Source organism: Schistocerca gregaria, chromosome 1 (assembly GCF_023897955.1).
Source record: "Schistocerca gregaria isolate iqSchGreg1 chromosome 1, iqSchGreg1.2, whole genome shotgun sequence".
Classification (NCBI taxonomy): domain Eukaryota; kingdom Metazoa; phylum Arthropoda; class Insecta; order Orthoptera; family Acrididae; genus Schistocerca; species Schistocerca gregaria.
Window position 1 is genome coordinate 67,291,913 of NC_064920.1, and position 26,014 is coordinate 67,317,926.

General features: G+C 42.8%; 1 protein-coding gene across 2 annotated transcripts in view; it reads right to left on the reverse strand.

Moving 5' to 3' along the window:
• Nucleotides 1-26,014, reverse strand: part of LOC126330208 (cystathionine beta-synthase-like) — a 132,940-nt gene that overhangs the window by 39,306 nt on the left and 67,620 nt on the right. For both annotated transcript variants that reach the window (XM_049996343.1, XM_049996351.1), the window contains exons 5-7: nt 15,048-15,262; nt 7,998-8,277; nt 7,810-7,902 (exon numbers count right to left, since the gene is read on the reverse strand). In XM_049996343.1, coding sequence (XP_049852300.1) covers nt 7,810-7,902; nt 7,998-8,277; nt 15,048-15,262 — 588 coding nt within the window. The remainder of the gene's footprint in view (nt 1-7,809; nt 7,903-7,997; nt 8,278-15,047; nt 15,263-26,014) is intronic.

Here is a 26,014-nt window from a genome sequence, read left to right on the forward strand (position 1 = left end):
TCCTGTAATTATCCTGGGCTCAAGCTATGACGAGAAACTGTCCCACACCCTCCACCCAACAGGCTCCACCCCCTATGTCATATAATCTCCTCCCAGTTCTCATCACCCATCCTGTTTATTTGCAGCCCTCTGCCAATGTATCCCCCCATCTTTCCCTGCTCCTCTCATTTTTTGTTCCTTTTTTGCCCCCACCTACCTGCCCCACAACCTCTGACACTGCACCTGTTGGAGTCAAGTCCCTGCACATTCCACCTGACAGCAGAGACAGCAATTATTTCTCTCCTCACCCACACACTACTATCCCTTCCCTTCCCCCTTCCTCTCCTCCTTCCCCACCCCCTACAAATTGGTGCTCGCATGCCATGAGATGTTGCATTTTGGCCAGGGATGATGGAGTTGGCAATCTGTGTATGTGCTTGCTTTTTGTGTTTGTGTGTGTGTGTGTGTGTGTGTGTGTGTGTGTGTGTGTTTACTGATGAAGGCTGTGGCTGAAAGCGACAAGTGACTGTCTTAATTGTGCCTGTCTGTAACTGACGTGTTTTGTTTACAGTAAGTATCAATCTATCTTTTCTTAAATTGTTGACATTCCTACCTGGAGTTTCTATTGTTTAATCAAATAACCTTCTATACCAGTTGAAAGAAGCAACTCATAAATATAGATGATAATCCCATTTCTGTAACTGGGTAGATAAAAAATCTACTCACCAAGCAGTGGCAGGAGAACACACATTTAAAGGTATTGACATTTGCAAACCTTGAACTTGGGGAAGAGAGGTGAAGGAAAAGGACTGGTGAGGCTTAGGAAATGAGGAGAGTTCAGAAAAGTCACCCAGAAACCCGAGTCATGGGAGACTTACCAGATAGGACAAGAATAACAGACCGATTCAATAAATAAAATGTTCTGGACTATTATGCCATGGTCAGGTGGATTTTCGATTAAAACCCAACATTTCTTACCCATCTGTGGAGGACATTTTCAAGGAGGACCATAACTTCTTTGAATGATTGAGTCACACCATGGCTCACTACTTTCTCCCAGTAAATACTTGTTATTTGACAGAAAATATGTGCTAAGCAAACAAAGGAACAAACATTATACAGTCTCCTTTAGGCCCTCTGTACCAAAATGCTCAACTCGCTTGAACAACATCAACCTTGACAACAATGACAGCATCTGCAACTAACACAGCCTCTTAAGGGGCCACGACAGACTCAATCCTTCCGGAGATGGTGGACCAACATGATGGAGCAGCATACTTTAAGAATCACGCTGAGCCACCACCTTCACTAGAAATCAACAGGGCTGACACTTAGTTATCATCTGCAGATGCACCAGGCCAGGAGTTTGCAACATTTAAGTCTGCAACTGGTTTTGACAGAGGCTCATATTGATCTGTTGCAGCCACAGAGACTCTCCAGGTCAGATACAATATGAAGTGTACTGTGTCCAACTGCATCCATCAACACAGGGGTGTAGGAAGCTCACAGTCCTCCCACAAGTTTCCAGTGAGATCACCAAGTCATTCCACTCCACAGTTATATGCAATATCAGTGTACTGTGCTGAAAATGGAGGATCAAGTAGGTGAACACAGCAACCCAGTTTCAGGGTGACAGCTGCCCAGTGCCACAGTTTCTAGCCGATGCAGACCATCACTGCAGTTGACTAAGATGCCACCCATTGTCAAATGTCTCATCAGTGGACTTGTCATCACATGTCCATGCCTCTCAAAGAGGCACGTTGTAACATTACAGGACATATTGAAGTATTCGATACTGTAGACTTTTAGGAGATGTCGATATAGATATGCAAAATGTAAAGGGAAACTTTGGTGATGTTTAAATATTGTACTGTGTCAATATTAAGACATTTTGCACAGAAAGAACAAAAATAGAATTAATGTAAATATATATTAGTTTTAGTAACCTATTTTCATTCAATTTTGTAATTATATTTCATTTTGTAAAAGAAAGACTCACTGTTTGCTGTAGCTCTGATTAATTGTATAAATTATCAGTTTTGAGCTAAATTATTTCGTATAATATGGACAAGATACTTTTAAGGACTCACCAACTAAAGAGAAGGTCTGTGAATGAATGTTTGATGCACACTTCTGGAACTTTCTATGGAGAAATTCTATATTTTGATCGCAAAAATACGAAAACTTGTGAAAACTGTTTCATAACCTAATTTCGAAAGACGATTTGTATCAAGAAATATTGCTAAAAAGATTTATTTACGTTTTGAAACATGATTTAAATCATTTTACATATAAATAGTTGTTCTAAATCACTCAAGAGATATCCAGAATCAAATGTCAAGATATTTCTGGAAACATCGGTACAAATCTGGTGAAGGTTATCCAGAAGCTGGTAGAAAAATGTTATAAAATGTATTTGGAAATTATGCTTGTAAGAATTTATATGTACTGATCCTTTTACTTACTTTAATCTGTACTAAAATTCTGTAATGTCTAATTTAGTTTTAAGTCATGAATTGCTATCGTATTGTAAACAAAACATTGTCAAGGACTCTCATTGTTTGGAAAGATACACTTCTGGAAATGAAAAAAAGAACACATTGACACCGGTGTGTCAGACCCACCATACTTGCTCCGGACACTGCGAGATGGCTGTACAAGCAATGATCACACGCACGGCACAGCGGACACACCAGGAACCGCGGTGTTGGCCGTCGAATGGCGCTAGCTGCGCAGCATTTGTGCACCGTCGCCGTCAGTGTCAGCCAGTTTGCCGTGGCATACGGAGCTCCATCGCAGTCTTTAACACTGGTAGCATGCCGCGACAGCGTGGACGTGAACCGTATGTGCAGTTGACGGACTTTGAGCGAGGGCGTATAGTGGACATGCGGGAGCCCGGGTGGACGTACCGCCGAATTGCTCAACACGTGGGGCGTGAGGTCTCCACAGTACATCGATGTTGTCGCCAGTGGTCGGAAGAAGGTGCACGTGCCCGTCGACCTGGGACCGGACCGTAGTGACGCACGGATGCACGCCAAGACCGTAGGATCCTACGCAGTGCCGTAGGGGACCGCACCGCCACTTCCGAGCAAATTAGGGACACTGTTGCTCCTGGGGTATCGGCGAGGACCATTCGCAACCGTCTCCATGAAGCTGGGCTACGGTCCCGCACACCGTTAGGCCGTCTTCCGCTCACGCCCCAACATCGTGCAGCCCGCCTCCAGTGGTGTCGCGACAGGCGTGAATGGAGGGACGAATGGAGACGTGTCGTCTTCAGCGATGAGAGTCGCTTCTGCCTTGGTGCCAATGATGGTCGTATGCGTGTTTGGCGCCGTGCAGGTGAGCGCCACAATCAGGACTGCATACGACCGAGGCACACAGGGCCAACACCCGGCATCATGGTGTGGGGAGCGATCTCCTACACTGGCCGTACACCTCTGGTGATCGTCGAGGGGACACTGAATAGTGCACGGTACATCCAAACCGTCATCGAACCCATTGTTCTACCATTCCTAGACCGGCAAGGGAACTTGCTGTTCCAACAGGACAATGCACGTCCGCATGTATCCCGTGCCACCCAACGTGCTCTAGAAGGTGTAAGTCAACTACCCTGGCCAGCAAGATCTCCGGATCTGTCCCCCATTGAGCATGTTTGGGACTGGATGAAGCGTCGTCTCAGGCGGTCTGCACGTCCAGCACGAACGCTGGTCCAACTGAGGCGCCAGGCGGAAATGGCATGGCAAGCCGTTCCCCAGTACTACATCCAGCATCTCTACGATCGTCTCCATGGGAGAATAGCAGCCTGCATTGCTGCGAAAGGTGGATATACACTGTACTAGTGCCGACATTGTGCATGTTCTGTTGCCTGTGTCTATGTGCCTGTGGTTCTGTCAGTGTGATCATGTGATGTATCTGACCCCAGGAATGTGTCAATAAAGTTTCCCCTTCCTGGGACAATGAATTCACGGTGTTCTTATTTCAATTTCCAGGAGTGTATTATTACACCTAGGAGTTGTCAGTTGCCAGTTCAGTTCAGTTCGGATATGCAGTGCGGTTAGCTCTAAGAGTCAGTTGTTGAGTCTGTGAAGTCTGTCAGTTCTGTTTGTAAATAAACGTCTGTAATGAAGAATTACTTGTCGTCGTCAATATGAACTCAAGACCTTTTGCACAAAGCAGACACCTCCTAATGCAACGATTTAATTTGGTGTTGAGGAGGTGAAATGTTATAATTTGGTTGAGGAAGCTGGGATGTTATAACGTCCAGTGGCAAATGGTCATCCCTTTGCATCATTCCACTTTAGCTCTGGCTACCACCCACAGAATTTGCCAAGTGAACAAGTGAAGTTAGCCTTGTTCATATACTACACTAGTCATCTTCCACACTCTTGTTATGCATGCTGTTTATTGTATTTGCTTCTACCAGGATGTGATCACAGTTTAATTGATATACCGGGTGATCAAAAAGTCAGTATAAATTTGAAAACTAAATAAATCACAGAATAATGTAGATAGAGAGGTACAAATTGACACACATGCTTGGAATGACATGGGGTTTTATTACAACCAAAAAAAATACAAAAGTTCAAAAAATGTCCAACAGATGGTGATTCATCTGATCAGAATAGCAGTAATTAGCATAACAAAGTAAGACAAAGCAAAGATGATGTTCTTTACAGGAAATGCTCAATATGTCCACCATCATTCCTCAACAATAGCTGTAGTCGAGGAATAAGCCTGTCCGGAGTTATGGTGAGGCATTGGCATTGGATGTTGTCTTTCAGCAACCCTAGAGATGTCAGTCAATCACAATACACTTGCGATTTCAGGTAACCCCAAAGCCAATAATCACACGGACTGAGGTCTGGGGACCTGGGAGGCCAAGCATGACAAAAGTGGTAGCTGAGCACACGACCATCACCAAACGATGCACGCAAGAGTTCTTTCATGCATCTAGCAATATGGGGTGGAGCGCCATCCTGCATAAACATCGTATGTTCCATCAGGTGTTTATCAGCCAGGCTGGAGATGATGCGATTCTGTAACATATCGGCATACCTCTCACCCGTCACAGTAACAGTTACAAAACCAGAACCACGCATTTCCTCGAAGAAAAAAGGCCCGATAATGGTAGATGTGGTAAATCCAACCCATACCGTGACTTTCTCGTCATGCAATGGAGTTTCCAGGACAGTTCTAGGATTTTCGGTAGCCCAAATTCTGCAGTTGTGGGTGTTGACAGACCCTCGGAGTGTGAAATGAGCTTCATCTGTCCACAACATGTTACCCAATCAATCGTCATCTTCCGCCATCTTTTGAAACACCCACACCACAAATGCCCTCCACTTCACTAAATCGCCAGGTAACAGTTCATTATGCCAATGGATTTTGTACAGATAGCATCGGAGGGTACACCTCAGTGCCAACCAAACAGTAGTGTATGGAATGCCAGTGCGATGTGCGACTGCATGACTGCTGGCTTCTGCATTCATAGACGAACCCGCTACAGTCTCCATTTCTTCCTGAACTGTCTCAGCAGCATTACACCTTGTGCTCGGTCTGCCACTACGGGGTCTATCATCTAAACAACCTGTGGCTTCGAACTTCGAAATCATTCTCACCACAGCTTTACCCGTTCAAATCCCCTTCCTATGGCCATAGGACTGTAACGCTGAACTAGCACATTCCCCATTCTGATAATACAGCTTCACTAAAAGTGCCTTTTCAGGTAACGTCAACATGCTGCGACTGCTGGCGCATCTGATTCTATCTCTCATTACAGCTCCTTTTATATGCGATTGTCATGAGCAGTCACTGACATTTTGCTGTCCAGTGCCATCTGTCGGACTTTTTCTGAACTTTTTTTTTGTCCTAATAAAACCCCATGTCATTCCAAGCATGTGTGTCAAGTTTTACCTCTCTATCTACATTATTCTGTTGTTTATTAAGTTTTCAAATTTATGCTGACTTTTTGATCACCCGGTGCATTAATCTCTACAGTCTACTGCGAAGTAAACATTGTCTCACGACAGCTTACACATGACACCCAATAAACGAATAACCGAAATCATCTTTCTCATAGAAATAAATCAAACATTTCATTCACATATTCTCTATTATTACACATAGGATAATGCTAAATAGAAAGATTAAGGATGTCTTGACAGTTAAGAATTTCCTTACGTTTATCTATGAGAGGTGGAACTGTAGGTTTAGAAAAAACATTATGTGAAAGTGATTTGGTATACAAGATGGTACTCTAGCATCTGGCATGTACATAGGTACATTCGCATACATACATTCACATATACATACATATCCAGCAGCCACAGTCCCTGCATACCACATGCAGCTTCCACAAACAACCTCCATTCCTTTCTGTTTTATGATCAGTTCTGCCAGATCTCTTCAGTCTTCAGGGCTGCCAGGTCCTTCACCAGATGTCCATCCAGCACTGCCTTGGTCATCCTATGGGGTGCCTAGTGTTTGGTTTCCCCTCAAACGCTTTTTTTGCCTCTTTTTCTTCTAGCATGCTGGCTGCATCGTCTGCCCACTGGATTCTTTTGCTCTTTGGCTTCTGTAGTATTGATGGTTGCTGCATCAGGAGGAGGATTTCCTCATTCCTTCTCCTCCTCCATTCTCCTTTATCTGACATTGGTCCCCACATCTTCCTCATTATTTTCCTTTCAAATATTAATAGTTTTTTTCTTTTTGTGTTTTGTCATGGTCCAGGTTTGTGAACCATATATGACACCTGGGTATATCAATGTATTATAATTTCTCATCCTAGTAACCTCAGGCCATCTACCTCAAGAAATTCTTGTTGCTCTTGTCTTCTTCCTAATTGCATGAGCTCCATTTTGTCTTGATTCATCCTTAGCCCAACCTTCTGTGCATAGTTGTCCATTTTCTGGTAGATTTCTTTCAACTCACATATTGATTCACTTAGCAGTAATATATCATCTGCATATGCAAGACAATTTAGATCACCATCCATCTGTATTCCAGCCCATTCCTGTTGCCTGTATTTCCTTACTACTTACTGTACGATGATACTGAACACAACACATGAGAGAGCATCCACTTGTCTGAGAGCTGTCTCAGTCTCGAACTTTTCTGAGGTGACCCTTTCAAAACACATAGCTGCCCTTGATCCATCCATACAAGTTTAAATCATTCTCACTAGCTTCGCAAGACTTCTGAAGTCACACAGAGCATTGTATAGACTATTCCTGAGACACTGTTGTACACATGTTGACAAATCAACAGACTACAAATAATTTTATCATATTCCCAGTGTTTTTTCAGACAATTTTCTTATGATGAAAATGTGATCTATAGTCAGTTGGTTTGGTCAAAAGCCAGCATTCTCTAAGAATGGTTGTAATTTTCTGAGAACAATGGTAGACCGTACCTTGTATATTACATTCAGAAATCTTACACCTCCATAGTTAGCACATTCCAGTTTGTTTCCTTTCTTGTATATTGGTCATATTTGGCCAATTCCTATGTGGGTGGGTGAGTGAGTGTGTAATTGAATTTATCATTCCATAACCTCACTCAATGAATTGTTAACACAGTAATTCAACAGACTGTCTTGATTTTTAGCAGTACTCATCATCAGAAAAACTAAATATCAAATAGGAATTAGTATTGCAAATATACATCATTCCTACAGTAACTGTTATCTTTGCTTGGTCACTACTACAACTTCATACAACATTCCTAATGGAATTACAGCTGTTCTGTAGGTTGTAAGCATTAGACCAAATGTAGGGATCCAGTTGTATGTACTAGTCCCTAAAAGTTATTTTGTGTCTGAGCTCTACTCACCACAAAGTAAGCCTTCTTCTTTTATCAGCTGCCTTGCCATGACAAGTGATTCCTTATCATTTGATTTGACCCATTTATCCACCACACTTCGATCTGAAATGATATTCCAGTAAGCAAAATAACAAACACAACCACAAGTGATAAAGTACCTTTCATCAGCTTTAAAAAATATATACATAGATATGTACCCAATACTGTGGGAATGAAATCGTATCCAATTCCTTCCACTTCGTAGAAGGTAACATCAGTCTTGTTCAGTTCAGCTGGTTCAGCTAGGATGGAGCCTTCAGGATCAACTCCAACAACAATGCAGTTGGGACATTTCTCCTTCAGCTTACGCCCGACACCTGAGATCGTGCCTCCAGTCCCTGCCCCCATTACTACCATATCAACTTTTCCATCACATTGTTGTAGAATCTCTTCTGCTGTCAGATCATAATGTGCTAAAGGATTTCCTGCATTCCTGTACTGCAAAGATATTATTTAAAAATTACTGTTCAAAAATTTAAAAATTCTGCAGATACTTTTATAACTGTATGCTTGATGTGTTGCAGAGCCTAATGCACATTCAAAATGTCTATAATTTAACACTCTGTAAATAAATGTGCAACAGCTCATTAATAGTTATATAGTTTTCTATAGGCTATAGGCTGATAGCAATCAATATGCATGCACAATTTATTCTGCCACTAAAGTAAAATGCTCACAACAAGAAAATGAAGCTATGAAAACAGTTAACATGTAATGATTTTTAACGAAAATTGAATGAACTCTATTTTGAAGAGATTGGCATACTGTGAACAACAAATAGTAATGCTCAAAAATAATCATGAAACTGAAAGGCGTTCTACAAATTAGGATAAAAGTAAAGCATAAAATCAAGACACAGTTCCCATTTGGGAATTCATTGGTCATATTAATGTGTTGCATTTGAAAGGGCCTACATATCAATTGGCAAATGGTGAAGAGCCTTTCACATGCAGCACTATCCTTCAGAGTACCTGTTTATACCATGGAGACAAGAATGCACGATATAGTAAGCAGCATTATTCAGCCAGATATATGCAATGTCAGTCACAGTTGCCACTGTCTGCTTCACATATTTTGATGTTTCGTATACTGTTCAGTTCATCTATCATGCTGTATTATTGACTGTGACTCATAATATCAATAATAAACTGATCATGTAAGTTGTAAGGATTCACTCGCATTAGTAATTAGCAAAATGAAAATAATATCTGCATACAAGTTCATTGCTCTTACTTAACTTTCTTAAATAGAAAATTAAAAATGCAGTTTACATGATTACTCCTCATGTTTCAGCAAAACAATATAGACTTGAAATCTACTGTTACACCAGAGCCAAGATAGCCCCTGAGGGCCGGCAACCCATATTACACCACAGAGGACGAGATTGTCTATGCCCAAGGCATACCAACAGCACCTTGGTAAACACCGACTATTTACATACAAGATAATGGAAACAGACATTCCGAGCATTACTTCCTGCAGGGGGAGCTGAAGCCACAGCCTGCAAGAAGTATCACTACGCCAAAACCTGATTGGCTGGAGACAACTATATAGGGGCTAGAACCAGCCCCGAAGTTCAGTTCACACCAGATGACGATCTCGTGTACTGAAACTGTTGAAGATTATGTCTTCGTCTCTGAATTGAACTGTTACTCGTGTGTGTGTGTGTGTGTGTGTGTGTGTGTGTGTGTGTGTGTGTGTGTGTGTTTTACCACAAACCTTTGAGGCAAACAAAAGTTCACTTCTAATTTTCCACGATCATGAGACCTTTACTGGCATCGTTATTGTTACCTTTTGTTTGTTGTTCAGTCATCAACCTCGCGAACTTACATAAATAAAAGTTGTGTTTGTGAAAAATTGCGAATAGTCAGTCACAACACAAGTGGTGACGATTTGCTGCCTGTGTGTGTCTTCTCCATGGTGGAAGTTGTCCTTCAGCAATTGGTCTAAAGTGTGCATGACTTACTACAAGGTTTTCAACAGTTTTGCAAGAGATCTCAGGAGGAATGTTTATTTACGAAACTCTTGCAGTTTTGCAAGAGCTCTCAGGATACACAGGAACGCTTATTTAAGGAACTCTTGCAAAACTGCCTGGTTACTCCGCTCCCCCCATTTACCGCTTTCAACGAGGATGCTGAAGACTGGGAAACATACAAGAAGTGGCTCCAGCAGCATTTTCAAATCTATCAGGTTGTGCAGGAGGCTGCTCTTTGTTCCTACTTTTTGTCCTGGACACAGTCCAAAGTGTATATTCTCTTGACGAGACTCGAACCTTGACCTCCGGATTCTTTGACTTTCTCCAAGATTTGTGAGGTTCTCGTGGCTTACTAGCAATGCCGGTTCCACATGTTGGCTGACCGTGTCGAATTTTACCAATGTCGCAAGAAGACTGGCCAATCCTATCACCAGTGAGCAGCGGAACTGCAAGGTCTCAGCCCGAAATGTCACTTCAACACACGAGTCTCCAAAGAATCCTAAGGGGTCGAGATGGTCCGGAACCACCTCATCCAGGCTGCACCTGACACGGCTTTCCGGTGTGATGCCCTCAGACTCGATGATCCTACTCTGGACGAGATCACTGATTTAGCATTCAGGTACAAATTCTCTATGGCGGCCGACAAGCGTTTGGAATCCTGGGCGGAAGTGATGGCCCTCTGCGACCACGATGCCTCAGAGCCCATTGCATTGCTGGCGGAGGTCGAAGACACTGCTGCCATCCTTCTGATGACTGGCACCTTCCATCCTGTTCTGCACAGCATTGAGAGGGCAGCCGCCCTGTCCAGGAATTTGTGCCCTCTGATGGCTCTGTAGGTCCGGCGCAGACTGTCAGTGCATGGAGGCACCCGTGCCCTTGCCAGCCCCTCCGGCTGCCGCCCTGCCCAAGATACTTTAAGAACCATGCACGAGAAACTGCCCTGACAGGTGGGCATATTGTGCAGTGTGCAGTGTGTACCCTAAAGGACATGTCAGTTCTGTTGCTGATCTCGGCAGCCCCCTACTCATCTGGCCAATGATCGTTGGGGATCTATACACGTGGATGTCAACCAGGTGCAGTCTTCGGGAACTTCCAAGCTAATGATTGATGTTCAGGTCAACGGTCAGCCACTGCACATGTATGTGGATACCGGAGCAGCAGTCTCACTGATCAACTATTCCTCTTATGCAAAAATTGGCGCAACCCCCCCCCCCCTAACGCCCACAACTCAGTGCAGCAATTGCCCTATTGGGTCAGTTCATGGCTTCTGTCATATATAAATTGGTTTGCCGAGAAGTTACCTTCCTTGTGGTCAACAATGCAGCTATGGTGGATCTCTTTGGGTTGGATGCCTTCTGGGCCTTTGGCTTCGCCCCCCACAACGCCCACAACTCAGTGCAGCAATTGCCCTCTTGGGTCAGTTCATGGCTTCTGTCATATATAAAACGGATTGCCGGGAAGTTACCTTCCTTGTGGTCAACAATGCAGCTATGGTGGATCTCTTTGGGTTGGATGCCTTCTGGGCCCTTGGCTTCGCCACCGATGACAATATTCATCTGGTGTCTTCCCAGGTTCCGTTCCTGACAGTCGATACCACGTGCACTGAATTCCAGGACCTCTTCTCGCCGGGCATGGCTGTGCACAAGATTTTCATGCTTCACTCCAGCTGAAACCATCTGCCCGCCCGAAGTACTTCTGTGCTCGGCAGGTTCCCCATGCCCTCCAGCAGCCTCTTCAACAAGAAATGGACCGTCTCGCCATGGAGGGAGTTGTCACTCCGGTCCATTACAGTTCGTGGGCGACACCCATGGTCATCCTCAAAAGACCAGATGGGTGTCTTTGAGTTTGAGAGGACTTCAAGGCTACGATTAACCCTCAGCTACAGGTTGAAGACCATCCCCTCCCGCATCCCGAGGACCTGTTCTCCAATCTCACAGGGGGACAATTTTTTTCGAAGATTGATCTTGCCGAGGCCTACCTCCAAATACCTTTAGATGAGCCTTCTACTCACTTGGCCATCGTCAACACATCTTTTGGGATGTTCCGGCTGAACTCTCTCATGTATGGCATCACTAGAGCACTGGTCAAGTTCCAGTGTTACTTGGAACAGAAATTGCAGGACGTGCCAGGTTGTATAAACTACCTGGGCAACATCGTCATCACCAGCTGTACTGCGGATGAACTTCTCAGTAATCTGTGACAACGGTTCCAGCACCTGCGGACAGCGGGCCTAAAATGCAACCTTGCTAAATGCTCCTTTTTTCAACCTGCTATCTCCTACCTGGGTCACATCATTTCCCATTATGGCATATCGCCTACTTCCTCCAACATCGCTGCTATAGCAGCTCTTCCTCGTCCGTGCGACGTCCACCGATTGTGGTCTTTCCTGGGTAAAATTGCTTACTATTGAAAGTTCATTCCCTCCGCTGCCCACATTGCGGCGCCCCTCCATCACCTATGCTGCAAGAATTTGCCTTTTATTGGTTTCTGGCTTGTGAATCAGCTTTCCAAACCTTAAAGCAGAGGTTGCGCTCTGCGGGGTGTTTCATGCCATATAACCTCTCTCTTCCTCTCCTCTTGGCTACAGACGCCTCCGACTGTGGTGTTGGGGCTATCCTTTCGCACTGTCTAAAAGATGGATCAGAACGCCCAGTAGCATACATATCTAAATCCCTTACAGAGGCCCAACACAAATATTCTCAAATTGAGGAGGAGGCCCTTGCCATTGTGTTTGCCTGTATCAAATTCCTCCCCTACCCCTAACGTAGGTCTTTTCGCTTAATCACTGACCATAAGCCCCTCGTGGCTTTATTTTCCCCATGAGCCCAGTTACCCGTGAAGACTTGCCACTGCCTGCAGCAATGGGCCCTATTCCTTTAACATTTGAGGTACACCATCCACTTCCGGCCCACCTTCCAGCATGCCAACACCGATGCCTTGTCTCGGCTCCCCTCCAGCCAGGATTCGGCAATTGATTCGTCGGACTGCCTAATTTTCCAGGTCGATGACAACATACAGGGTATGTTAGCTACATTCCCAGTCACAGTTGAGAGGATGGCCACAGTGATGACTGCAGATCCACTCCTCCACCTGGTGCGGCGCTATGATCTCCGCAGCTGGCCGACACTTCCTCCGCCTCACGCCCAGGCTGCCCTCCAACTCTTCTTCTCCATCTGCCATCAACTGGTGGCCATCGATGGGGTGCTCCTACATGCGGAAATTGACGCCACTCCACAAGTCATCGTACCGACTTCCCTGTGGTCCCGGATTCTCCACGTCTTACATCAAGGTCACTGGGGTATTGCCCGGATGAAAACCCTCGCACGTTGCCATATCTTCTGGGTAGGCACGACAGTGGACATGGAGTGCATGGTTCGGGGTTGTCAGCAGTGTATCCAGACCTTTCCCACACCGCACCGGCCCTTCCAATCCTGGCCGGCCACTTCCCTCCCATGGGAACGCATCCATGTGGATTTTGTGAGACCCTTCCTTGGCACTTACTGGTTACTCATCACAGATGCCTACTCCCACTTCCCTTTCATTATTCGATGCTCCTCTATCACCACAGAGGATACCATCATGGTCCTGTCAAAAATATTTTCCACTGAAGGCCTTCCTGTCACCTCGGTATCGGACAACAGCCTGCAATTTTGCAGTCAAGAGCTCACAAAATGCTGTCACGATAATGGTATCCACCACATCTTTACCTCTCCTTTCCATCCACAATCCAATGGAGAGGGAGAGTGCTTTGTTCACACTTTTAAAACTCAGATGAAGAAGTACACCGAGGACCATTCTCCGGAAGAAGCTCTTACGTTATTTCTCAGTACCTACAGGGCCCCACCGTTGGGTGACAAGAGTCCAGCTGAACTGTTCCACGGTCACCGGCCTCGGACCCTACTCCATCTCCTCCTGCCACAGGTTGGAACTCACGCCTTGCCAGGCACTTCCCGATATTCATACGGCTCCAGTTTCGGGCCTCGGCCCAACTGGCTTCCGGGGGGTCATTATCCGGCCCCTTGGTCGACAACTGTTCAATGTACACCTGTACGACAGGATGGTTTTGCATCACTGCAACCAACTGCATCCTTGTTTCCTTGAGCACCCACAGCCCCAAACACCAGCTCCTCTCCTCCCCCCCTCTCCCTCCCTCCCTCCCTCTCTCCCTCCCTCTCTCTCCCCCCCCCCCCCCCATCTCCGGTCCCTTCCTTGGGGCCTATGTTGATGCCCCCTCCTCAGTTGGTGGATGATCTTGCTGGAGATAGCCAGCAGACGCCGGCTGCGCCATGCACCGGCGTATACTCCGTACTCGGGACAGCTCTGGGACCTTCCCATCAACCCATTTCCCAACCCTTCTTTGGCACCACCTCAGTTGGACAATGTGGATGTCCCCATGCCACTTGACCAGCCCAATGGCGCCTCGCAACTGCCACCACTGCGGTATTCCAGCCACCTTGCACGGAAAATGGTGCCCTACTCTCCAGCAGCCAGGTTCCACCGCCTCCTTCAGGATGACTTAACTGCAGATCAGCCTATGGCACCAGACTATATTGATACTCTCTCTACCTCGTGGTTGCCCGGTCCGCACCAACTTTTTCAAGGGGGGAGGGGTGTTATACCCGAGCCAAAAAAGTAGCCCCTGAGGACCGGCAACCCCTATTACACCACAGAGGATGAGGTTGACTATCACTCTCTCTCTCTCTCTCTCTCTCTCTCTCTCTCTCTCTCTCTCTCTCCCCCCCCCCCCCCCCCCCCCACCGACTATTTACATACAAGATAATGGAAACTGATATTCTGAGTGCTACGTCTTGCATGGGGAGTTGAAGCCACAGCCTGCAGAAAGAACCACTACGCCAAAACCTGATTGGCTGGAGACGGCTATTTAGGGGCTAGAACCAGCCCTAAAGTACAGTTCATGCCAAATGCTGACCTCGTGTACTGCGACTGTTGGATATTTCGTCTTCGTCTCTGAATTGAACTGTTACTCGTGTGTGTGTGTGTGTGTGTGTGTGTGTTACCACGAACCTTTGTGGGAAATTAAAAGTGAACTTTTGTTTGCCTCATTGGGAGACTTTTACTGGCATTGTTAGTGTTACCTTTCATTTGTTGTTCAGTCATCAACACTGAAAACTTCATCAATAAAAGTTTTGAATTGTCAGTTACAACAGCTAACTTATTTCATAGCTTGGCGTTCAGTAAAGGCTTAAAAAAAATGTTTTAATTTTTTCCTCACCTGATCCAAGATAATAGAATTTGGAATTTCTTTATTCAGTCTTTGTGCAACAGCAATCAGACCCTCAGGTGAGTCAAAAGACGCAGCCGTTGGAGTTCTTATAATTTCTGCACCAAGAGCTCTCAAGGCATCCACTTTTTCATTTGACATTTTTTCAGGCATTACTATTATGCACCGATAACCTTTTACAGCTGATGCCATTGCCAAACCAATTCCTGCAAACAAATTCAAAGTGTTACAATCTTATACAACTGCTCACGGTATCCAACATGAAATGTCATAAAATATTAAAAATTCAGTGACTTCATTTCTATCATAGTTTAACAATGTGTAGATCACTTATGTGCACATATTACAAGTATAGCATGTTCTGTATTAAAATGGCCTCATTATTCTCAAAACCTCACAGATATTCTGTAAACTGATGTGGCTGGAAATTCCAGAAGCCTCTTTTAGTCGCAATGCATTATAAGTACCTCAATCTGTGCATCTCAAAAAGTAGCTGCTTCCTATTTTTCAGTGCTATATAGCTAAAGTCAAATATGTCACAATATATAGGTATTAGTATGTCATATGACAGCTTTGATTCAGTATTTGTATTCATGTCTTGTTTGGTGTCATCCCTTGAAATATCATTAACTGATCACCCCCAACCACCCCAGTCGACTATCACAGCTGTAACAGGTGCTTATTGCACTGAATAATTCTGCACACAATCTCCTGAGCCAGTTCCCAAACTGACAAAAAATTTCAACACTCAATTTTTGTGGTTTTTTTAATCACACTTTCAATTCATCAGACATTTTTAAATAAGAAGACTATTACCACTGGAATATCTACACATCTTGTTGAACAACTTAAATTAAATAAATCTGGTGCATAATGGGAATTATATGACAGAGTATTAATTGTAAGTTACCAAGAAGTCTATCAATAAATGGTAATAACGACACCCCACCAGAAGAAAAGTAAATCACTTTTCAAACAGAATGTATGCTAATCATATTTGCACAATTGGGAAACTAATAAAGATCTGCTGTGTAAACACCTCTTAGCTATAAAAATCTTCCACTTCAAAAGTAAATTTTCATTCATAGTACTAATTAAGTCTGAGAATGCAAATGCAATTTCTTGTGAAGAATATTCCATCATATCTCTGTTCTTTTTTGTTATATTCCACATCTGCATTTGAATATCTACTCTGCAAGCCATGTTACAGTGTATAACAGTAAATGTATTAAAGTCCTGGTATTGTAATTCTGTACGGGGGCATTACTGCCTCTGAGGTGTCGTTTTCACTTCTCAAGGGGATTGTGGAACTAAATTAGGTGGTGGTGGTAGGAGGGCAGCGAAGTGTGGCATTGCAGTGAAAAGGGAGCTTTGGGTGTAGACATTCTGTGTTTTCATTAGTCATGCTCTTAGCTATTAACAGACAAAATTAACATGAATTTAATTTCGTAGGTGTACGTACGATAATGCAAGAAGCTGACACTAACACAAAGTGTACAGTGACAATGGTAAGCAGCGGTCAAAAGAAACGGATCACAGACATCAGGGAGTTAGCTTGGACCTTGGTCAACTTAACCTCATTCAAACATTAGTCGATTGGTGTCTGCATCATAAAGTTGTTCTTGATTGAAAACGAGTTTATGAGCCTAATTCTAGTCATTTGTGGGAGGTGTTACTGTTTTGTTTCAATATGAAGAAAACAGTGGCTGAGTCTCATCGAACACTCAAGTATGTATGGTAAGGATGCTATTAGTGAAAGAACATGCCGTGAGTGTTTTAAACGCTTCAAGAATGGTGATTTTAACATCGTAGACTGGCATAGTGGTGGAAGAGACCTTGTTTCGAAAATGTAGAAGCCGGCCACTGTGGCCAAGCGGTTCTAGGTGCTTCACTCCAGAACCATGCTGCTGCTGTAGTCACAGGTTTGAATCCTGTCTTTTTAAGGGGACTGATGACCTCAGACATTAAGTCCCATAGTGCTTAGAGCCAATTGAACAATTTTTTTGAAGGTGCAGAATTGGAGACACTGCTGAGTGAAGACTCGTGTAAAACTCAAGACAAATTGGCATGATTAGTGGGAGTGAGACAGAAAGCCATTTCAAAACGTCTCAAGGCTATGGGCATGATTCACAAAGAAGGAACTAGGGCCTCGTGTGACCTGAAACCAAGAGATGTTGAACAGTGTTTGTATGTTTGTGAACAGTTGCTTCAGAGGCAAAAACGGAAGGGGTTTCTGTATCGCATTGTGACCAGGGACAAGGGTTCATTACGATAATCCTTAATGCAAAAAATCATGGGGACATGTCAGCCATGCTTCCACGTCGATGGCCAAACCGAATATTTATGGCTCCAAGATCATGCTCTGCATTTGGTGGGACAAGCTCGGCATCATGTACTAATGAGGTGTTAAAACCAAGTGAAACAATCATAGGTGCTTGTTATCGAACACAATTAATACGTTTGAGCAGAGCATTAAAAGACAAACGGCCACAGTACAACGAGAGGCATGATAAAGTGATTTTGCAGCATGACAACGTTCGACCCCACATTGCAAAAGAGGTCAAAATGTACCTGGAAACGTTAAAATGGGAAGTCCTACCCTACCCGCCGTATTCTCCAGACATTGCTCCCTCTGACTATCACCTGTTTAGATCAGTGGCACATGGCCTGGCTGACCAACACTTCCGATCTCATGAAGGAGTCACATATTGCATCGATTTGTGAATCGCTTCAAAAGACGAACAATTTTTTCGACGCAGGAGTCATACACTGCCCAAAAGATGGGAGAAAGTAGTGGCCAGTTATGGAAAATACTTTGAATGATACATGTGTAACCAATTTGTTTCATTAAAGCCTCAAATGGTGGGGGAAAAAGATGGAGGCAAAGTTATACACCTTGTAACACTGATTAAAATGATATTTCTATTGCTAGCTGGTTTAAAAATGAGACCAGTGTAACTTAAAAAGATGTAAAAGTACTAAATGCTTTTTATTTTTCTAACAGATATTTACTTTGTGTTGGTCAATAGCCAAGTGTCCCCAATGTACTCCAGTTATTCAACCAGGAAAATGGCATTTACAGTTTAGTGTGGAATCTAAACCATGTATCATTACTGGCAACTCTTCAAATGATTGAGAGTTGTAGGCCAGTTTAACGGTAGACTGAAAATTCCCGTGATCTGGCCAGGATTCGATCCTGCAACCTCTCAGTTTGCAAGCATACACTTTACTGCTAGACCAGCAGGCTCAATTTTCTAACAGTTAATACTTTATCTTCCACAAGCTGCTGTGACATCAGCAAGTGTTCTGTCTAGGGCGTTGTATGAGTGCCCAAAGCTACAACAAAGGCGTCATGAAAACTGATTTAACTGTGTCCATTTCTTAGCAGCAGCAAATCCCCAGTACTTAGACTATTGAGGCAGCATGTGTATAGTGGTATGTTGGGCCCATATTTGGCGGAGTCCAGTGAAAGTATTTGGCATCCCATTAGTGATATAACCAACACACTTTGAAGCATATTTTCTCATAATGGTTAGGAAATAAAAGTGTCATACATATTCAAACACTACTTAAAATACGGATTCAAATGGACAACTACCTTTGTATTCACTTGTGAAAAATCATTTTCAAATGAAGCTGCAGAACATTCCAGATGAAGTGGTCACTGAGGAAAACTGTCTAACAAAGCAAGTTTATTTCAAATTTCCATGCATTAAAGTCTAAGTTTGAGAAAGGCAAGGTTGTAGCAAATTATGTGAATAATCTACTCTCAGCACTGACAAAGGCACCCTTACTTCCATGAAACTTCATTATTAATAGCAGAATTAAGTCAATCACTTGATGATGATTAAGTCTCATACTCCGTGACAGAGCGTAGGGGAATGATGCGGGAGGCCCACACCGCCATACTACCAACACTTATATTAGCCACAGTTAAAGGCGTTGTCAATAATGTGCTGGTGCCTGATGCATATCCCATGATTTATATCAATTTCTTTGAATAATGAAACTGTTTTGAGAACAATGGCATTTGATTGGTAGTAAAGATTTTTTAAAAACAGAATTTGCAATAAAAATTTATGTATGAACAGCTACTGACACAAAGCATTGCTATCACGGAATTATCAGGTAACGAAAACACTGTCATTTCTCATAAATTTGACCACTAAGTTGAAAGATTTTCATAAGGAAGAATATGGAAGGTTTTTTTCAAAGGGAAAAGAAACATTTCATTAGCAAACAAACTGCATGAACAACTGATGGAACTTGTAATTTATCTTCTTGGACACAAAGTAATTGTTTACTCTGACCACAAAGCACTAAGTTACTTACAGGAGTGTAGGCTTTATCACAGTAGAATCACCAGACGGTCATTATTCTTACACCAATTTGATTATGAAATTAATTATATTACGGGGAAGGAAAATGTTATTGCTGATGCACTTTCTAGGTCACCTATTGGGCTAAATTTTGATAATGAAACAGGCATTGATGACAAAAATTTCAAAATTATGTATTTGAAGGGGATAAAAGAGGTAGGAGAAATTTTAAAAATTTGCAATGACATTAGGAGATACTAAAATCATGATGAAAATTGGAAATTGGTAAAAAGTTATTTGGGAGTTAAGCAAAAGCTAGATGATTATTATAAGGTACACAAAGGGATTCTGTTCAGAAGATTAAGATCTGATTTGGATGACTGGAATTTATGTTGGCCTGAGCAGCACATAGACACATTAGTTAAGTATATACATGAGAGCTTTGGACATTGTAGTTCTGTCAAATGCATACAAAAGATTCAGGAAAACGTCCATTTTTAAAATATTGCCCGAAGAGAGAAGAAAAAATTAGCAGCCTGTGACCAATGCCAAAGAGCAAAAGTGAGTAATCAAACATGCAGAGGGATGATGCAAAATATTTTGCCCAGCAAAAATTTAGAGCTGACAGCTTGCGACATTTACGGATCCCTTCCCAAGTAAAAAGGAGGTCACAGTTTTATCTTTGTAATTGTTGACATATTCTCAAAATTCATCAAATTGTATCCGTAAAGGAAAGCCACAAGTAAACAGACTACATCTAAATTAACCAGTGATTATTTCAATAAGGTAGGTACTCCACAAGCAATCTTGTCAGACAATGGCTCACAATTTACATCAAAAGTATGGAAAGATTTTGTTGAAAATGCAAACATAAAAAATATTTTGATTTCAGTTTATCACTCGTCCAGTAATCCACATCTACCAGTTTTTCCATTCGTCTGTAAAGAATTTGCGTTAGTATTTTGCAGCTGTGACTTATTAAACTGATAGTTCGGTAATTTTCACATCTGTCAGCACCTGCGTTCTTTGGGATTAGAATTATTATATTCTTCTTGAAGTCTGAGGGTATTTCACCTGTCTCATACATCTTGCTTACCAGCATACTATTCATTGAATATATGGCTAGATATAAGAAAATAATTTATTGGTTGCTTCTGCATTTTATTTTATTTGTTTGGTAGGACATGTGCTATTGTAGTTTACTCATGTTAGTTATTAGACATTTTGGTGAACATTTTGACATTCATATTTTGTGCTTACTACTATTTTCTTCATGTGCTCATGTCATTTATGCTGAAAACATTTTATTGCTGTTTATACACTCCTGGAAATTGAAATAAGAACACCGTGAATTCATTGTCCCAGGAAGGGGAAACTTTATTGACACATTCCTGGGGTCAGATACATCACATGATCACACTGACAGAACCACAGGCACATAGACACAGCCAACAGAGCATGCACAATGTCGGCACTAGTACAGTGTATATCCACCTTTCGCAGCAATGCAGGCTGCTATTCTTCCATGGAGACAATCATAGAGATGCTGGATGTAGTCCTGTGGAACGGCTTGCCATGCCATTTCCACCTGGCGCCTCAGTTGGACCAGCGTTCGTGCTGGACGTGTAGACCGTGTGCGACGATGCTTCATCCAGTCCCAAACATGCTCAATGGGGGACAGATCCGGAGATCTTGCTGGCCAGGGTAGTTGACTTACACCTTCTAGAGCACGTTGGGTGGCACGGGATACATGCGGACGTGCATTGTCCTGTTGGAACAGCAAGTTCCCTTGCCGGTCTAGGAATGGTAGAACGATGGGTTCGATGACGGTTTGGATGTACCGTGCACTATTCAGTGTCCCCTCGACGATCACCAGAGGTGTACGGCCAGTTTGGAGATCTCTCCCCACACCATGATGCTGGGTGTTGGCCCTGTGTGCCTCGGTCGTATGCAGTCCTCATTGTGGCGCTCACCTGCACGGCGCCAAACACGCATACGACCATCATTGGCACCAAGGCAGAAGCGACTCTCATCGCTGAAGAGGACACGTCTCCATTCGTCCCTCCATTCACGCCTGTCGCGACACCACTGGAGGCGGGCTGCACGATGTTGGGGCGTGAGCGGAAGACGGCCTAACGGTGTGCGGGATCGTAGCCCAGCTTCATGGAGACGGTTGCGAATGGTCCTCGCCGATACCCCAGGAGCAACAGTGTCCCTAATTTGCTGGGAAGTGGCGGTGCAGTCCCCTACGACACTGCGTAGGATCCTACGGTCTTGGCGTGCATCCGTGCGTCGCTGCGGTCCGGTCCCAGGTCGACGGGCATGTGCACCTTCCGCCAACCACTGGCGACAACATCGATGTACTGTGGAGACCTCACGCCCCACGTTTTGAGCAATTTGGTGGTACGTCCACCCGGCCTCCTGCGTGCCCACTATACGCCCTCGCTCAAAGTCCGTCAACTGCACATACGGTTCACGTCCACGCTGTCATGGCATGCTACCAGTGTTAAAGACTGCGATGGAGCTCCGTATGCCACGGCAAACTGGCTGACACTGACGGCGACGGTGCACAAATGCTGCGCAGCTAGCGCCATTCGACAGCAAACACCGCGGTTCCTGGTGTGTCCGCTGTGAGGTGCGTGTGATCATTGCTTGTACTGCCCTCTCGCAGCAAGTAAGGTGGGTCTGACACACCTGTGTCAATGTGTTCTTTTTTCCATTTCCAGGAGTGTATTTTCTGAACCTATATGTTGGAAAAGACTGAAATTGGAATATTATGAACAGGCTATGCCTGATCATTTGCCCACTTGACAGTTTAGATGTATGAAATTGAGGACTTTCCACACTGTGGAATTAAAGCATTCTTTTGTGTATTATTGGTGAACCATTCTGTCTACCTATGGAGGCAACGCACAATTGGTGGGCGGCTGTTGATATTCTACTCTCAGTTATATTTTTTGAGCCGTCCCCTTTTATGGAGCCTATTCTTTTCAATTGCAAACTCTCCAGTAATACCTATTTCTATCTTTTTTTTTCCATCCACATATTTTGAGGTATCGCTCCTCCCTTGTTGCAGTGTCTATAATTGTACCATGTCCTCATGCTCTTCAATACAGATCAACAAGCAATTGTTTTCTTAAATGCTGTCTGCTAATATTTTCCTTTGTCACAAATTTCCGTGTTAATGCAGTAAACTGTATCTGGTTGAATAACTTTGAAATTAATTTCCAAATTTATTTATATACTATCATACCATATTACAGTAGAGTAAAACTTCCAATTACTTTCAGATCAGAATGTTGAAGGCTATGGATGGTAAAAGTTTGCTAATGACATGTCACAAACAAGATTTTTTTTTAAAGTAATGTTAGAAAATGAGAAATTTAATGTGTTGTAATATATAGAATTTTTATTGAATATGAATCATAATTATTAGACTATTATAATCTTTCATGTTGTTTCTACTAGTGTTTCATCATTCTTGGTGACACAATATAACACTGAATATTTGTGTAGGAATTTATACTGAACTGAACAGTATAGCGTATGTAATAATTTCAGATAAAGAACTCACCAGCTAAAAGGAACTATGTAAAGGGAATACCTATGGCCCTGATATTAGAGGAAAAACTTAACTAGGAGGACAGGAACTACAGTGGTGAAATGGACAGTGAGTTATATAGAAATGATGGAATGAAAATAACAATTGGACTCTTTTTTGAAAAATTTTAATACTTTTCTTATTATATTGCTAAGAGACACATTCTGTACTCATGTACATAGTTGTTACTAAGATGCAAAAATATTACGAGTTTTTCTTTTCATACAACATGTTACAGATTACATTTTGCTATTTATGTGTACTGTTGTAAAGAGAGTGAAGGGAGGCCTGTTGTAAAATTTAGTAATTTTTGCAAGTTTGAAAAGATATGGCTGAAGCAATTTTTAATCTATTATATTTCATTTCTTTAATATTATACCATGAGGATCAGTAATCTTTATGTGCTGTTTCAAAGATACTATTATTCTATATAATGATTACTGTAACTTACTACCTTGCTATCTCACTGTTCGGGATACCCAATCCCATGCAGCTTGTGCATGGAATTTTGTGTGTGTGTGTGTGTGTGTGTGTGTGTGTGTGTGTGTGTGTGTGTGTGTGTGAGTGTGGGCGGGGGGAGGGGGGATTGGTACTTGAATTACGTAACCATTACGGCAGCTCACGTGAACCTCTCGATACCAGTGATATATTCTACTGTGTTTCTGTAGAAGTAGTTAACATATTTATGAGACAACATTCAGATTTGATTTCCTTTGTGATACATCGATATGTTTATATTGCAATGATATTATTCTAATGTGTATTCTTTCTTTTGTCACTATGATCTTTGACGTACTTGCAACTCTGATTTTTGGGTGCATAAGCAATTTTTAGTTAGTTGTTAACTTGTTAGGGAGTCGGACCTTAAAAAAGTCATGTGTTGGACGTCATGTTGGAAAGACACTTATTGTAGTCCGCTTATAAAATGTGAAATTTAACAGTGACTGTGAGGAAGATGTTTTCAAGTATGTTTTGTACCGTGAAGTGATGTTTGTGTGTCACGTGATATTGCAATTAAAAGGAAGTGTAACTTAAATTCGGAGTGCTGATTATTTTTTTACATCACCATTGTCCAGTAAAAATGTAATCTTCCAGAATGGTTTGAGAAGCGCATCAACAAAACTTTTGAATATAGCAGAATAAAACCTAAGCCTTTTTGCATCCGAGCTTGGAATCATAAGCTCCTAGATTTTCAACGATTGAGCCATGATTTTACAACGAGACCAGCGTGGGAAACACAAAAAGATGAGTGCCTAGTTTTTTGATTATTACATGAAATGACTTTATTAACTGTGCTCTAATGACACCTGCCACATAATATGACTGTTGTTGCCCGAAAACATAATATGACTGTTGTTGCCTGAAAATGCAGTATTTAGCAGCGTGAGCAACTCCACAATTGTTATTTAATGCTGACCTTTATTGTGGTAGGGTTGTTAGAAGCTGCATCTATGATGGGTTGATAAAGTGGATTTTTAGTCTGTTTAAAATCCACTATACTTGAAATTATAACAACATCATAAAAAGATAGTTGTTACTCACCATATAGCACTGACAGATAGGCACAGCAAGAAGACTGTCACAAAATAAGCTTTCGGCGAACAAGGCCTTTGTCCAAAATAGACGACACACACACACACACACACACACACACACACACACACACACACACAACCTTCATCTACCACAGACTATTGTCACGTGTGTATGAGTTCCATTTGCATGAGTGTAGGCATGTGTCATCTATTTTCGACAAAGGCCTTGTTGGCCAAAAGCTTATTTTGTGACAGTCTTTTTGTTGTGTCTATCTGCGACTCGGCATCTTCACTATACGGTCAGTAGCAACTATCCTCTTCATAAGTTGTTACATTCCATCCTGGATTTCCCATTGTTTGATTATGACAATGGGTAGATTGTTAAGATTGTTACGACCTGACACATAGGGTCATCGATCAATGGAAACTCATTTCCTGGTCAGAAGAATCCTGTCCCTTGCTACCTGTATACGCAGTCATCCAGTGAATAGCTGCTTGAAATAGGCACCATGCCAGGAACACAGGCTGATGGGGGGCAGTATTGTGCTATGAATGTCATTCATCTGTTCTTCCATGGGACCTGTGCTATTAATAAAAAGTAGCTTGACAGCTGCGGACTACGTGACTATTAGTATGGACCACCTGTATTCCTTCATGCTTGATGTCTTCCCTGATTGCTATGGTATCTTCCAGCAGAATAACTGTCTGTGTCACAGGGTCAGAATAGTGCTACAGTGGTTTGGGGAGCTTAATAGTGAACTTACACTGATGTCTTGGCCACCAAATTTGTCTCACCTGAACCTGATGGAACACATATGGTACACAATCAGGCACCATTTCCTCACCCATAAACCATCAGCCTTTCATTTATGGGAATTGGGTGACCTGTGCACAGACATCCAGTGCCACATACCTCCACAAACCTACCTACGACTTGTCAAATCTATTCCAAGTTGAATCGCTGCTGCATTGGATTCCAAATGTGATGCAACTTCTTTTTAAGCAAGTGGTCATAATATTTTGGCCCAACAGTGTGTATTTGACAAATTCAACAAGATACACAACATTAACGTTATCAAAGCTAGTGACATGTTACCTACATTTTTTTCAAACTGGTCGTTTATGCCAATAACTTGAGTTGATGTGTACTCACATGAACGCAAAGTTGCAGATACTGACTCAGTTGCTTTTCATGGACATCTAAAACAAGCCGAAGAAGATATGAAAAATTGATCTCATGACCTATTTATTCCTCAAACACCATTGTGGGTACTAAATCTGTTTTGAAAAACATGAAGAAGAATTTCATTAGAGATTGCAAGAGAAGTTGATTGATTTGAAACATTATCATGAAGCCCAAGCACTCTTCCATCAACATGGTTATGAGCATTTCTTATTAAAGTAAAGGATTTCTCTTCTGTGTCAGAAGTTAAGCTGCTCATTTTAGCTTTTTCATTCACCTACTTAGCAGAGAGGGCATTCAGTGTGGTGCGCACCTCCTTA